The 15,097-nt window shown below is 51.0% G+C and overlaps 1 protein-coding gene across 1 annotated transcript; it reads right to left on the minus strand.

The window, feature by feature from the left end:
• Positions 1-6,438: 6,438 nt before the first annotated feature.
• Positions 6,439-13,935, minus strand: SLC27A3 (solute carrier family 27 member 3). The gene is made up of 10 exons (XM_063317191.1): positions 13,452-13,935; positions 12,616-12,825; positions 12,117-12,275; positions 11,547-11,671; positions 10,744-10,938; positions 9,887-9,977; positions 9,584-9,782; positions 8,733-8,830; positions 7,742-7,872; positions 6,439-7,390 (listed from the first exon to the last, which is right to left on the minus strand). Exons 1-10 carry the CDS (start codon positions 13,933-13,935, stop codon positions 7,214-7,216), a joined length of 1,869 nt encoding a protein of 622 aa, XP_063173261.1. The 3' UTR covers positions 6,439-7,213.
• Positions 13,936-15,097: the final 1,162 nt, after the last annotated feature.

Here is a 15,097-nt window from a genome sequence, read left to right on the forward strand (position 1 = left end):
TCCCCTGCAACTCTCTACGCTTTGCCGAGCAGACCAGGCATCTGGTCTCCCAAGTCCGTAAAGCCTGAAAGCGACAACCAGGGATGGGATGGGGCTCCCCTTTTTCAAGCCAGCTTTTCGCAGAAACTTTTCCACCGGCGGATTCGTTTATTTTATTTCTTTATTTATGGAACAAATTCGTAGGGCCGCCCAACTCGCACGCGGTGACTCTGGGCGGCTTGCAAAATTAAAATCCGCAATAGAAAAACCCGTCAATTTAGGGGCCAATAAGGAATTGCGGAGAAGGCACCATCTCAGCTTCTGAGATGGAAAGAGGAAGCACCGATGCTTTGCTGTCTTGCTTCCACATTAAAATATCCAAGCAGGCTTGTTTTAAAAGCCCTCCGAAAGGTGATTAAGGGGTTTCTCTTTGGCCTCGTGAGCTATTTGCAGCCTCCTTGGATCGGGCGAGGAACTGCCGACCTGGAAATTGTTTTAAAGAGCTTTGCTGCAGCCAGACCAAATTCTGATTTGATCCCTCTTTCAAAGAGGGTACAAGAATTGGAGTGCGGGAGTTTAACACCCTGGGATATCATCATCAGCTTTATTTTAATTTTTTTCTGCATATTGACGAAATTTCTCAGTTGCTAGGAAGGAAAAGAAAACACATGCAAGAGAAAATCACTCTTTGTTGATGACTGCTAATGGTTTTTTAAAATATAGGGCTTCCCAGATCACCCAGGACACTAAGCCACAGTTCAGCAAATCTTGGTTCCTTGAATAATTTACAAACCCTGATTATAACCTTGATTTCTTGAATAACTTGCCAACCACAATTATGAACGTGCCACCTCCAACAGACAACGCACCAGCTTCATGCTGTAGTTTAAGCCAAATAACTAAGCTAAAAATTCACATTTGTGAATGGCACACACACGTGCAGAAACACACAAATGCAACATTGTCAACTGAAACACACACCGATTTTTATTTTTATTTTTGCTTCTTAGGGCACGCAGCCCAGAATATTCTGAACCTGCCAACTTCAACGGTTCCTCTGGAATTATTCGGGTTGAAAACCCAGAACGAAAAGCCAAACTCCGATCCAAACGGGAGGACAGCCTTCGATTTGAACACTAGGATATTATCCTGCTGGATTTGTTCAAAGCCGGCCCGTCAGTGGATCCCATTGATTCCGAAAACTTCCCCAAAGCAAGATTTTTCGCTTGGGAGCCCATCCCAAAGGGGAATTAGATCTGAGATCTGCCCAGGAATGTTTTTTAATCTTGTCCCGCTGGCTGCCACGTCTTTCGCTCAACTGTATCTCTGGTCAAAACCCGGTTAGAGCACCGTGTCCCTCCCCAAATCCATTAGACCGACATTGATGAACAATAACAGTGTGTCTGAATTGAACTTCTCAATTTTTCTACATTCTGCATTCAGGGTGAGCCAAGATCTCATGCTAGCTCATGATGAAGATGAAGTTGAAGTTGAAGAAGGTGAAGTTGAAGATGAAGATGCACTTACCCCATCCTTGCAGAAACAGCCCTAGGACCATCCAGGATTTCCACGGCAGCATCGCCCGCCAACAGCTGGGCAAAAGCACCCCGAACCCACTCTCAGTTTTGCTTCCCAAACGCAACCAGGACCCCGACTCGCCCTCGCCCACCACCCGCAAACTTTCTGGTGGTCGTCCGGCTAATCCCCCAGAAGAAAAGAGGCCTTTCTCTTTGCCAAGCAGGCCCCCCTCCCCGCCTGCTACTCCCCCAAGACGACAAAAATAATAATTCTTTGGCCTGAACTTTTTTCCCACTCAGCTGTGATCGTGTCCCCCGCTTTTGTGGACACCCTCCCCCCAGTTTGGGGACCCTCCTCAATCCTGCAGGGATCTAAGTTTGCTGGCAGAGAATTCCCATTGTTTGCCCTCTGCGACCGGCCGAGTCATTGATATAATCGGGGTAGGGTGCAAGGAGGTGGGTGGAGGGAGGCCCGGGTGTGTGTGGGAGGGAGGGTGTGAGTGTGTGTGTGTGTGTGTGTGTGAAAGGCAGATGGGAAAAGCTACCCAATTGCATTGGGCTCAGGGGCTGCTCCCTCCCTCCTCTCTCCCTCCCCCTCCCTGGAATTCACTGATGTGTCCAGCAGGTCCTTCTTCTTTCCAACATCGCCAGGCTGGACCAATGAGTCCTGATGTGCAAACTGGGTTCCTTCGCGTCGCACTGCAAAGCTCACCTGGCCTCCCATCTGTGCATTATTCATGCTCAGAAAAAATGGGGGTTCGGGGGCTCGGGCAGCAGAGCAAAGTAGCTCTCAAAACGGGCAACCAGGTCATGACCTGATCCACCCCGACAAAGTTTAGGTTGCTCTTATGCGCAGGCCACTCATGAGGACTATAAGCTTAGGGATGGAACCCCCTTATTTAAATTGTAATTAATCTACTTTATATGAATACATCATCATATTGTGATTAATCTACTTTATATTTACATGATTAAATTGTAAACAACATACCTTATATTAATACGTCATTAAATTGTATTTTTATAGTAATACAGTATTGTAATCAATCCCTATATAAATACCTAATTAAATTTTAATCAATATACTTTACATTAATACATCATCAGATTGTAATTAATCTACTTTACATGAATACATGATTAAATTGTAATTAATCTATATTATACATATTAAACTGTAATCGATATACTTTATATTAATACATTTTAATTATATATATTTACATATATATATATAATTACATTATATATACATATGTATACATATATAATTAAATGTTTTACATATAATTGAATTTTACATATTCATATACTTTATATTAGTGTATCTTTAATGTATGTATAATATGCATACAACTTCCAAGTATCAGATTTTGTTTGACTTGTGCCATCGTTCCCCAAAGGAACCAACTTTTCAGGGAATGAGGAGGGGAATGTAATTTGAATCAGATGGTTGTTATATAAATCAGATAGATAGATAGATATTGATAGACGATAGATATAGATATAGATCAATAATAAACTGTGCTAAGATTGAGGTTGGCTTGTTTCTGGCTGAGCCAAAGAAAAACTACATTGGGTTGGCCATGTTTTCCTGTTTCTATTGATGGTGGTAAGGATAGGAATTGATTTCCCAGTTTTCCAGTTGTTTTCATGAGGACTAGCCTCTTTAAAAAAAAAAAGAAGAGTAACTTAACCTATTCAAAATCCACCCCCCCACCAAACCAAGTCAAAGTAACTCTGGAGGTTTTTAAATCAGCAAAATGAGTGAGGTCTAATTTAATTTGTACCTACAAATCCTTCCTGGATGTATTTTTTTAAGGGCAGCATAAGCTTTACAAGCAATCTCAGATTGGACGAATTGAATTGAAAACAGAACAACCCCCTTTTAAGGTGTCCAGAGATTATGACAATGATGATGATGATGATGATAATAATAATACAGTTTAAAACCAAATAGCCACAAAAAAACACCCATCCATCTGCTCAGTCTTATGGGGTCGTGGGACATTTATTTTAAAAAGGCAAATTGCATCTCCATTCAGTGATCGATTGATCTCAACCTATTGAGCCTTGCAAAGGATTAAAAAACTGGAAACCAATTGGAAGCTGGTATAATTGTATTAAACAGCAGTCTGTTCCTGCTTGCTGCATTTCCAGCACACTCTTCAAGGCCAGCGCCACGCCAAGGGTGCTGAAGCAGTCCAGCAGGATGTTGGACTTTATTAAATCATTATTTTATTAAATGGTTAAATCAAAGAGAAATCTTGCTCCAGCCAAAATTAAATGTGGCTTTTCTTGAATGCTGTTGCAACTACTGAATCCCAACTCTGTGAGGCTGAGCCTGGAAAGACATGGATTTTTCTGTTTGTCGAGCCTTGAGATGGGTTTAAACGCCAAACCAGTTTGTTTATTTATTGAATTTATATTTATCTAAAGCATCAATCAAAACAGGCAACTTTTCAAAGCAAACAACATCAAAATGCCAGACTTTGGGGCCAACTGAATGGAGTAGGTGGTTTGTCAGCAATTCTTTCTTTTATTGATAATTATTTTGATCACCACATTGCTATCTCCGGCAATGCCTTTGTTTGCTGAGGCTTGTGAGCGGCTGAGAGTTGAACGCCGGAAGGGGCAGGAAAGAATTTGTAATAAATAAATATGTCAGCACTTCCATTTTCAGCTAAGTTGCAGGGGAGTCATGAAGATGGGAATTGCTCAATCACCCAAGCGTCTTCGCCAGCTGCCCTGGATTTGCCCAGTGGACACCCCCCATCCAAAAATAATATGCATGTGGAACAGGTTTTTTGATACCCTGATCAGCTCCAGGGCCCTAATTGGGCCATTTTGTCATGAAGCACCAAGCGAGATTAACCCTGGCCCAGCTTTGCAAATTGCAAATAATTGCAAATAATCATTGCAAATAATTGCAAATTGCAAACTTCAGCGGCAAGGTCTTTCGCCAACCTGGGTTAGCGTGTCCTGGGAACACAGCCATTCTTGCTGCCACGTGTTTAAGCTTCTGAACATTTGGGGATAACCCCAGGGGATGGGGAGGCCCCCCCCCCACTTAGCAGGAGGGAGATAACGTAAAGGGGCTGTGATAGATCCCCAAATTTAAGCAGTGGGCAGACCAGGCCCTTCCCATCCCTTCCACCTCGCCTTCCCTGACACCCCCTCCTTTCTTCTTTCAGTTCTTCCTATCCAGTTAACTGCAATTAAAAGCCCCTGTGGTTACCCAGGTTTGGGGGGGGGGGGAAGAGGCTGTGTCCTCTTTTCTGCCTTCCTGAATCCATTCATGGTGTCACTTACACAAGCCGATAGCCCTATTCTCTACGCACAATGGGGCACCCAGCCCCTGCCCTCTCTTTATGGTGAGGGGAGAGGGGGGGTTGGAAGACAATAGCAAAAGAGGGGGAGGCAGGAAGAGACCCAGTTTCTTTCCTTGCACCCCAAAATTGCAAATTGGGGGGGGAGAGAAATGGAGAAGAATGATGTGCCAGGGAGCCACCTCCTGCTTTTAAGCCAGCAAACCAAGTTCATCCTGAAAGGTCTTGATCCCTGCACGCCTGCAAAATTAGGCTACAGCGTGAATAATCAGGGCAAGTTGCAATAATGGGAATCAACCACCGCTTAGCACCGATTTGCACCCAATTTCGAGGGCTGGGAGGCCTGCTGCCTTCAAAATGCCCCCTTTCGGCCAGGCAGCAGACGGCAAATTCGCACCCACGACCCCCCCTTGAAGGTGGGCCCCCCCAAGGGGGGTCAAGCTGGCCCAGATCACCAAGGAATTTTGTCACCTTGTTTTGATCTGGGAGGCCGCCTCCATCTCTTCAATCGATCCATCAGTCAACCGATCGACTGGGTCCCAGAGCGGACTCTTTCGCGGTGTGCCTTTTGCCATCCCCTTGCATTTTTTTTTTTTTTTTTTAAAAAGGCGTTTGGCAGAATTTCTGTTGCACAAAATAAAAATAAAAATAAAATAAAGCATAATAAAAACAACAAAACATGATGTGGCGTATGACATATGATATGCAACGCAAAGGAAAGGGATTCAATGACACATGAAGTATTCCCCAAGCATGCTAGCTGAACGAGATCAGCGTCTCTCAAACTCAAACAAGGTTTTAAGTGTTTGTTTATAGATAAGTGAAGATTGTTGTGTTTTAAGCAAGTGTTGTTAAAATTGTTCGTAGTTGGGATGAAGGGGGAAGTTACTTCTTGATATATTTTTCTTTTCCTTTGCTATATTATTTTTTCCCTTTTCTATTTTTTCGTATTATTCTCTTTTTTTCTGCACTATCTCCTCTTTTCATTCCTTTATTTTTGGCTGCTTGCGTGAGGTTTTTATTTGCATGACTGTAAGGCTTAATAAAACTATCTCGATCCAGAGCTTTAAAAAGAAAAGGGGTTCCTCAAACCTGGCAACCTTTAAGACATGTGGACTTCAACTCCCAGAAATCCCCAGCCAGCAGTGCTGGCTTCTGGGAGTTGAAGTCCACCCATCTTAAAGGTGCCAAGGTTGAGAAACACTGATCTGGATGGCCCATCCACCTGGGTCAAAAGATCCACCCAAGGGATCTATTTTCCAGCCTCTCTGAGCCTAACACCCCAAAACAAGGAAAGGAAGTCAAGAGCTGAAGAACGGGGTCCGCCTTACTCTCCCCAAGAAGAACAGGCACCAGGCTGACAAAACCTTTTTATTGGATCCAAGTACCCCAAAACAAAATAAGAATTCCCAATTTTCACCAGCACCATCCCACCCTCAAAACAGTACAGCTGATTTTCAGGGCCCGATTTCCCCCCAATTCAGGCAGAACGGAAGCCGATTCATCCCCATCCAAGCCGCCACGGCAAGCAGGCTCTGGATCCATTTATCTGGCTTGTCTCTGCAAGAGAAAACTCGCTTTGTGAGGTAGGCCAGGGATGGTTTTTTTGAGGTGGGGGGAGAAAACGGTGGTTGCGTCAGGCCCCAGAGTGCAAAAGCGCTGGTCGCATCAGCCAGATCCCGGGACCGACTCTTGCATAGCTATTAAGAGAAAATAAATCACAGAAAACAAATCCACACACCAAATTATACAGTTGGCTAAGTATGGAACAATCCATCAGCAATAATGGACCCCTTAGCTTATGTCACCTCTCTGGGCCTCAGTTTTCCCAGCCTCTAAAATGGGACCAGCCTTGAGCCAACCGACCCGACCATCGCCTATAATCTGTTTGCTCCCCAAAACTGATTCTTGGGCCCCGCGCCTTTGATCCAAACCATCGGAACATCCCAATCAGGAATTTAATGCGGACAGTGGAATCGAGCGGGTTACGAACCTTCCCGGCTCCTGCTTTAATTTATCGAAACGGGGATTTCCAGCATCCAGAGAGAACCCCCTCCCAAGTCCAGAGGAAGTTCGTGCCCTTTTGGGGCAGATGTGGGGGGGGTCGTACGAAAAAGGAAGATGCATAGATTTTTAAATGCCTTGCAGCAAAAATGAATATATATCAGGGAATAATCCGGCCCTGTGTTGTAAGAAACCTTGCAAGGCACTACAAGGAAGGTATTCCACCGGAGGAGCGTGTGAGAATGGAGGTAGAAGGGTCGAGGAAGGAGTTACACACCGGGCAGAGGGGAGGGGGCCATCTGGGCACGACTACGCCCCCCTCCCCACCACCACCCGGGGCAGCCGAGGCGTGGTTTGACTCTGCAATGGGAGGGAGCGTGTCGGTTACAGCCGGACCTCCCCCGCGATAATCCTCTTCCACACGGCGGGGGTCAAAGGCACGTAGGACTTGGCCACCACATCCAGGAAGAAGAGGGGGTCCGGGATCTGGGTGGGGTCAAACCCTTCGGCCACGAGGCGAAGCCTCTTCCGCTTGAAGGTCTCGGTCATCTCCAGCTGATCCTGAGCAGAAGAAAGTCAGCCCGTGAGCAGGGGCCAAGGTCTGGGCATCTGCTTGGCTGCAAAGCCCGCCCTGGCTTACCTTGCAGGGGTGTTGCGAGGAGCAAAGGGGCTCTTGCAGTCTCATGCTCTTAGGTCTGGGTTTTTGCTTGGCTGCAAAGCCCGCCCTGGCCTACCTCGTAGGGGTGTTGCAAGGAGCAAAGGGACTCTTGTGGTCTCATGCTCTTAGGTCTGGGCATCTGCTTGTCTGCGAAGCCCGCCCTGGCCCACCTCGCAGGGGTGTTGCGAGGAGCAAAGAGGGACTCTTACGTCTCACGCTCTTAGAGAAAAAGCAGAATCAAGCCGGGCCCCTACCTGGACGCGCAGGAAGCGAGGCCAGGCGTAGGGCGGAAGGAACTCGGCCACGTGGTTGAAGACTCGGGTGCCATCGAAGTCCTGGTCCGGCTGCAGGGCCACCGTGGCCATTCCTGCCCGGCCTTCGTGCCCTAGAAGAGGACGGGCAAGGTGGCGATTTAAACCCCCCAGGGCAAAAAGCAGAAAGAGGAAGGCGCCAGCAGAAATAGAATCCGACCATCCAATGAAAGACAAAGCCAAAAATGTGAAATGAAAAATTAAGATTAACACCAGCAACTGGCCTGGGTGTTAATTCGTATTATCCACCCCCTGAAGGGGTAGAAAAGAAGGACGGGAATCTTTTCCATCATAAAAGTAATTCTTTTCCCCTCTCCACAAAGTGACCAAGCTCCTGAATACCTCCAGGAAGCTACTTCATCAAACCCTCACGAATCCCAGGAACGACGAACCGCACATTTTCTTGGAAAAAATGAAAGACAAAACTGAAAAAAAGGCCAATCTGAAAGAGGTTCATAGGGATTATTTTTTTTTAAAGAAGTTTTATGTTTGCGACTTGGCTCTCCAAAGCAAAATTCAAGAGCAAACGCAGGGAAATAGACACTTCACTTAAAGAAACCCTTCTTCAAATATAATTTCAAAATATAATTATATTTTATAATGTAATTATACATATATAATTTTATAATACAATTTACTATAATATTAAAATATAATTATACACGTATATAATTTGATTCACAATTTTCAGAAAGGAGATGAAAAACCAACAGCATCTCATCGAGGCTGAGAAAAAGAAAAGAAGAAAAAAGAATGCAAAGAGCGCGCAGAAAGCTCAAGAAAAAAAAGGAGAAAGAGAAAAGACAGAGAAAAGATCTTCCTTACAGCTGTCTGAAGAACTGGAGAAAGATGGAGAGTGCCGGATCAGGATTCGGAGATGCTTCCTGCCCACGAACCACCCAAACTTTGGCATCTGTCCTTTTTGGCGGCTTACCTGGGACGGCCACTCCGTAAACTGTGACTTCCCGCAGACTGTCCAGCGTGTTCAGGATCTCGCTGACTTCCGTTGTGGCGACATTTTCGCCTTTCCACCTACGGGAGAGGAAGTCAGGGAAGACCTTGCAAAGCCAGGAGGGAAGAAACGATGGTCTAAAGCCGTTTTCTAGTTCTGTACGCTGCCCAGAAGCCACTGGAGGTGGGTGGCCGATCAATTTCTACCCATCGACCAGTCTGTGGGGAGTTTGTGGCTTGCCCCGCCTTTTCCGAAGCAAAGAAAATCTCCCTGAGATCTTTTTGGAAAAATCAAATCGAATCGAATCAAATCAAACCCAGGGAAAACTTTCTTTAGGGAAGGGCGCCCTCGTGTGGTCGATGTGGAGTGTGACGCACGCCAGGAATCAAAAGGGGGAACGGATGACATTTCCACAGGCGCGGCAATGTTTTCCTGGACAAAAAATCTTGTGCCCTCCCTAGGCGCTAGATCACAAAGCCCATCATCCTTGCCCACCAGAAGTCTGAACCATCTTCTGGATGCCGACCGTCCCAATTTCCAATCCAGTAGCTTAATCCTGGTATGTTAACATTCCGGGAAAAAGAAATGTGACCCATCTCTCGCTCCAAAAACACGTTTGTCTGCTGGGGTCCTCCCGGCATGCCATCGGCCCCACTTGGGGCTCAAAGCTCCTCGCAGGCTGAGCGGAGTGGAAATTCTCACATCGGCCCTATTGCAAGTGCTCCGACGCGTTGCCACGCCTTCGCTTACAATCAGTAGTAGCCCAGCCGTACAATCGGGGTGGCTAAGCGCAAAGCAGGATTACGCCTCGCCCGAGCGCAAAGCAGTCATACCGGAAGGTGTCTCCCGTACGGTCCCAGAAGCTGATAAACCCTTCGGCATCTTGCACCATCAAGTCCCCGGAGTTAAAATAAACGTCTCCGTCGGCAAAGACGCCACGCAGCAGCTTCGCCTCGGACAGTTCGCGCCCACCGGCGTATCCGAGGAAGGGGCTTCGAGATGTCACCGGAGCGATCAGAAGTCCGGGTTCCCCTACCAGAAAAAAAAGAAGATTGGTGACTAACTGGAAAACATCAACTGGCGATGCACACGGGGTGGAATGGAGAAATGCCACCCTGGAAAAATTCATTTGTCACCTGGATCCACGCGCTGGCATCGGCCGGCCTTGTCTCTTAGTGGACCCCCTTGGACGGCGTCGAAACGAACCAACTCAAAAGGGCTAAAGCACTGCAGGGAGACAGAAACCACCATTCAGACAATTAAAAAATATTTTTTTCTCTCCCGCCTTTCCTTCCAGGAATGACGTACAAATGAGTTACATTTCATTTTTGCTCTTCTCTTTTTATCAAGTGCCCCTCTTTTCATGATAGTCCTTGCTTAACGACCACAGAATTGGGACCAGAATTTTGGTTGCTAAGCAAAGCAGTCATTAAGTGGATCTGACCTGATTTTATGACCGTTTTTGCAGTGGTTGTTAAGCAAATCACCTGGCCATTAAGTGAATCACGTAGTTCCATTGATTTTGCTTGCCGGAAGCTGGCCAGGAAGGTCGAAAATGGCCATCACATGACCACGAGGACGCTGCAACAGCTGCAAGTGTGAGGATCAGCCGTCACTTTTTTCAGCACTGTCGTAAGTCTGGACCATCACTAAATGAATGGTTGTTAAGCGAGGACTGCCTGTATTTTAATTTCCACCATGCGTGGTCTTTGGTGACTGATGACCAGACGTCCTTTATGATAAAAGACAGTCCGTTCTTTCTAAAAGCCGTCCTGGAGACGCATTTGATTGAATTATTTATTTTCTTGGTTTGGCTCTTGAATATGGAAAGCAAGTTATAAACACAAACAATTTATTCTTTTTCTTTTTTTTTAATCCTTAGGAACCTCTTCCAGGTTTGCTCCTTTTTCAGGTTGGTTCTTGACTTTTTCCCAAGACAATAGGGTCACCGTACCAATGACAGGCTTGGAACAACATAACCCTCGATCCCCACCTTGTAAATCCAAGAGGCACGCCCCACGGCCCCCACGGTGCCAGTGTAGTTGAAGAGGCTGACGTTGCCTTCCGTCATGCCATACGTTTCGACCACCCGCACGTCTCCGAACCGACGGAGGAACGCGCGCCAGACATCTGGACGCATCCCGCTGCCCACGGCCATGCGCAAGCAATGCTCTCGGTCGCCAGGGCTCTGCGGGAAAGAAAGGGAAATGCAGTGGCCCCAACAGGCTTGGCAACGGACGGGCTGCTTCGGCCAGCCAGGCGGAAGGGAAGAGGAACGTCTGGGGAACCGTAAGCATTTGAAGCCCGGGAAATTGTCGCATTATGGAAGCTCAGCCGAGTCATTTCGGGCCACCCGTGGTTAGCAGAAGTCACCCTGGCTTTGGGTGGTGGTAGATCTGCAGGGATTCTGGAGAGGTTTATAGGGGAGATGGACAATGCTGGGGCGGGGGGGGGGGTGTTCCCCTCCCAGCATGGCGCAGAAGCAAATTTGCCTGCAACGGCTGCGTTTTGCTCAGCAAACCGGCGTTCCGCAAAATCAAACAGCACCTTCCAGCTTCGTGCAACCAGGCTTGTAAACTTTATTCAGGAATCTAGCCCAAGGGGGTTTATTCAAAAACCCAGTTTTCTGGTGTGGGGGTGAGGTCCGGATTGAGAAAATTGGGAGGGTAGGAAAAAGCGAATCAGCATCACCGTAAGGGATCGTGGAAAAAGTGGGTTCTCCGCAGAAATTCCAGCGGCAATGCCAGCTGCGGCCACAAGAGGGAGACATACAGACACACCTTCTCCCGCACTTACCTGTGGCTGGTTGACCAGGTAGCGGCAGAGCTCCCCGATGTATTGGAAGATGGTCACCCCGTAAGTCCGACAGTCCGGCCAAAACTGGCTGGCTGAGAACTTTTTCTTCAGCACACAGGTGCCCCCTGGAGAGAAAGAAATGGCAACCCTTTTCCTTTTTCAAGGAAGCTAAGCAAGTTTCTAGTCCTCATGACTGAGCAAGCCACACCTTTTCCTCCCTCCCTGTCAGCAGCCAGGGGGGTTCACATCCTTGGAGGGGACCAACTTGAGATCAGACCTGCCCCTTCCCCAAATAGCAGCACTATTTACTACCGCAAAGTGGGTATTTGCTACGGTGAGAAACGGCAAGGGATGCTGCCCGGGGATGTGACAAAAGCAGCAGTTAGTCAGTGGCTATGAAGCATGAACACTAAGCGGAGCCTCCAAAGTCAAGAGCAGTATACCCCGAATACCAGAGGGGAGAAGCAGCAAGGGAAGGGAGACGCTTCTCTGCTTTGCCTGACGGGGTCTCCTTGGAGGGCTGACTGGGCTCCTTTCGCATCAAGCTGGCAGCAGCGCCCCTGAACCTACCAAGGCCGAACGTGCCAAGGATGCCCAAAAGGCTGCCGGACATGTGATACAGGGGCAGCGCCAGGTAGATGACGTCTGAGCTGGAAGCTCCCACCAGCTTGTAGAATCCTAAGCAGAGGATGGCTTTGAGGTGGCTGATGCGGGCAGCCTTGGGGAGTCCTGGAAGGAAGGAAGGAAGGAAGGAAGGGAGGGAGGGAGGGAGGGAGGGAAGAAAAGATAGAGAAGGGAGGGAGGGAAGGGTGTCATTTTTTCAACATCACTAACTGCTATGTTGTATCTGGACAAATTCAGCGCAAACCACGCCTTAAAGTAGCAGAGCGATCAAGGAAACACAGATGCGATTGTTGCTTTGAAATGTTACTCTTCGGCCTAGACGGATTTCTTCCCGCAGAAGAGCAGCTGAGCTCCTGACCACCCCCCTTCCCACCGATCCTGAAGTCGCTCAGAAACCGGAGACCCCCCCACCAACCGCCCAGCACGGCCAACTCTTAGCTGCCACCTGTAGTCCCCGAAGTGAAGATGTACAGGCAGGTATCCATCAGGTTGCCGGGGGTCGAGAGGTCCTCGGGAACGGGGTCTTCCGAAGCTGCCTCCAGGAGATCCTGAAGGCCGGTCACACCCGGCGGATACGGCCCCTTTCCCATCACCCAGACTGCGACGCCCGTTTCCTCCAGGCTGGGAAGGATCGGCTGCACGGCTTCGAAGAGTTCTGCGGGGACGGGCGGGACGGACGGAGCCGTGAAGCAGCCGGCCTGGCAGCAGGGAGACCGCCTGGGGCAACTCTGGGCGGGTTGTGCTCTTGTTCTCAGGGCTTGGCCTACCTCGCTGGGTTGTTGTGGTAGAGGAGGGAAAAATAGGATGACCGGCCAGGGAATTCTGGGAGTTGAAGGCCCCCCATCTTCAAGTTGCCAAGGCTGAGAAACCGGTTTACGGGAAACGTCGGTGGCAAGATCAGCCCCCCACCATCCCCACTCCCCTCGCTGCTTCTCCCCCACCCGCACCTTTGGCGGGGAACCTGGCCGGACGGGGACACTGGGCAGGGCCGGGGCTGGTCGACGGGTGGAGAGGAGGCCACGAGGAAAGGCGGGGGCCGGAGGGTCGGAGGGCGTCCCCCGAGAACCCACTTCTGCAAACCGCCTGCTGAGCTGCCCTCGAGGCCGTCGGGGCACCTCGGCGCGCGGCAGGGAGATTTGAGCGCAACCCGTGCGCGTCCTTCCGACGATCCCGCTCGCGGCGGCGCCTGCAGAGCGGCGCGGCATCCCGGGGTGCGGGTGGGGGGGGAGGCCCCGGGCCCATCATCCCCTCCCCGCCCCCTCCCTCCCCCCCTCCACTCACCGTCGGAGGCCAGCAGCGCCCGGGCGCCGCACGCGCGCAGGCAGTGGAGCAGCGCCGCCGGGCGCAGCGCGGTGCCCAGGAAGGCCGGGCGGGCGCCCAGCTTGGCCAGCCCGATCCAGGCCCAGACGAAGGCCGGCTCGTTGCCCGCCAGCAGCGCCACCGTCTGCCCGGGCAGCAGCGCGCGCCGGAGCGCCTGGGCCACGCGGTTGCTCTCGCGCTCGGCCCGCCCGTAGCTGAAGCTGCGCCCCTCGAAGCGCAGGAAGGGCCGCCCCGGCCGGGCGGCCGCCAGCCGGCCGAAGCGCTGCGCCACGCTGCGCCGCCCCGCCCGCCCGCGCAGCAGCCGCCCGCCGCAGCCCAGCGCGCGCCCCAGGAAGGCCAGGTCGCTCCGCGCGTGCCGCCACCGCCGCCGCCACCGCGGGGCCGCCAGCAGCGCCAGCAGCGCCAGCAGCAGCAGCAGCGCCAGCCCGGCGGCGGCGGCCCCCATGGCGGAGCGAGGGGCGGGCGCGGCGCCGGAGCGCGCACGGCCGGAGCTCGCCCGCTGCTGCTGCGCGGAGGCGGCGCCGGGGGCGGGGGCGCGAAGGGGGCGTGCAAGACACACGCACGCGCCACACACACGCACACACCCCGCCTTCAGGCCGGCCTGCCAACTTTACGCCCCCTCCAGGGCAGGAGAAGAGCCCCGCCCAGACCGAGCCGGAGAGAGGCAAACTCGGTGCCGACCGAGAAGAGGGGCGCCGGGCGGGGGGGGGTCGGGATGGCACTGCCACCTGGTCCCGATCCGAGGCGGGGCCCGGCGGCTTGGCTGCGCATCCTCGAGGAGCCGCGCACGCCTTGCACCGACCGACCGACCGATCACGGTGGTAGACCAGCACAAGCAGAGTGCTCCGCGGCGATAGGTGGATGATAGGTCAGACAGACAGACCAGATAGACACAGACAGACAGACGAAATAAAACTAAAGACACGCCTCGTGCCGAAACGTGGCTTGTTTTGACCCCGGTGGGGCGAGGAAGGGCCCCTGGCCAGGTTCGGGTCCCCTTCGCCAGCCCGCCTGGGAGTCCGAATAGCGCCGCGCGCCGCGGCTTGCTTTGGATCGCGGCCGGCTGAGCGCCCGGTCCGCTGCGGCTTGAAGCGCTTCGCGTCGGGGCCCTGCGAGGAACCGAGAGGCTCGACTTCTCATTCACAGGCTGGGAGGATTTTGCCTATTTTCTTAGCCTAATTCTCCCGTGCCAGAAAGAGTCCAGAGGGGGCTGTAAATCCCCCGCTTTCCTGGCTAACTTTCCCCTATTTGCCTGATGCGCGAACGCAGCTGCTCCTCAATTCCGGCCAACTCCGCCGCCATCCCAACCTTTTCCCCACTTCGCCTGGCGGGGTTTCCCGTCGCCTATCCAGAGCAGCTTTTCAAGCCTAGGAATCGCAGATGTTTGAGAGAAGAAACGGGAATGGTTGGCAGCCAACCAGCCTTTCCGCCGCCTGCCAGGCGAGGAGGGCTCCGCAGCATTCCTCCCCGGGGCGAGAACAGGATTCCAGAAATGCTCAGGACGGGACCAAAACATGTGGGCTCAACAGCTGAAAAACTCCCTTTTCCCTTCAAATAGTAAAAATCCAGCCTTCAGAGAAAAACATTCTAGATACAGGCAGTCCTCA

Source organism: Candoia aspera, chromosome 17 (assembly GCF_035149785.1).
Source record: "Candoia aspera isolate rCanAsp1 chromosome 17, rCanAsp1.hap2, whole genome shotgun sequence".
Lineage (NCBI taxonomy): Eukaryota > Metazoa > Chordata > Lepidosauria > Squamata > Boidae > Candoia > Candoia aspera.

What these genes read in the sequence shown, in the direction of transcription:
- SLC27A3 (XM_063317191.1), bottom strand. Translation starts at nt 13,935, where the DNA reads ATGGGGGCCGCCGCCGCCGGGCTGGCGCTGCTGCTGCTGCTGGCGCTG. An exon ending in ATGCCAGCGCGTGGATCCAG is followed by an intron (nt 9,783 to 9,886) that starts GTGACAAATGAA and finishes TTTTTCTGGTAG; the next exon opens with GGGAACCCGGACTTCTGATC. An exon ending in CTCGCTTCCTGCGCGTCCAG is followed by an intron (nt 7,391 to 7,741) that starts GTAGGGGCCCGG and finishes TCTTCTGCTCAG; the next exon opens with GATCAGCTGGAGATGACCGA.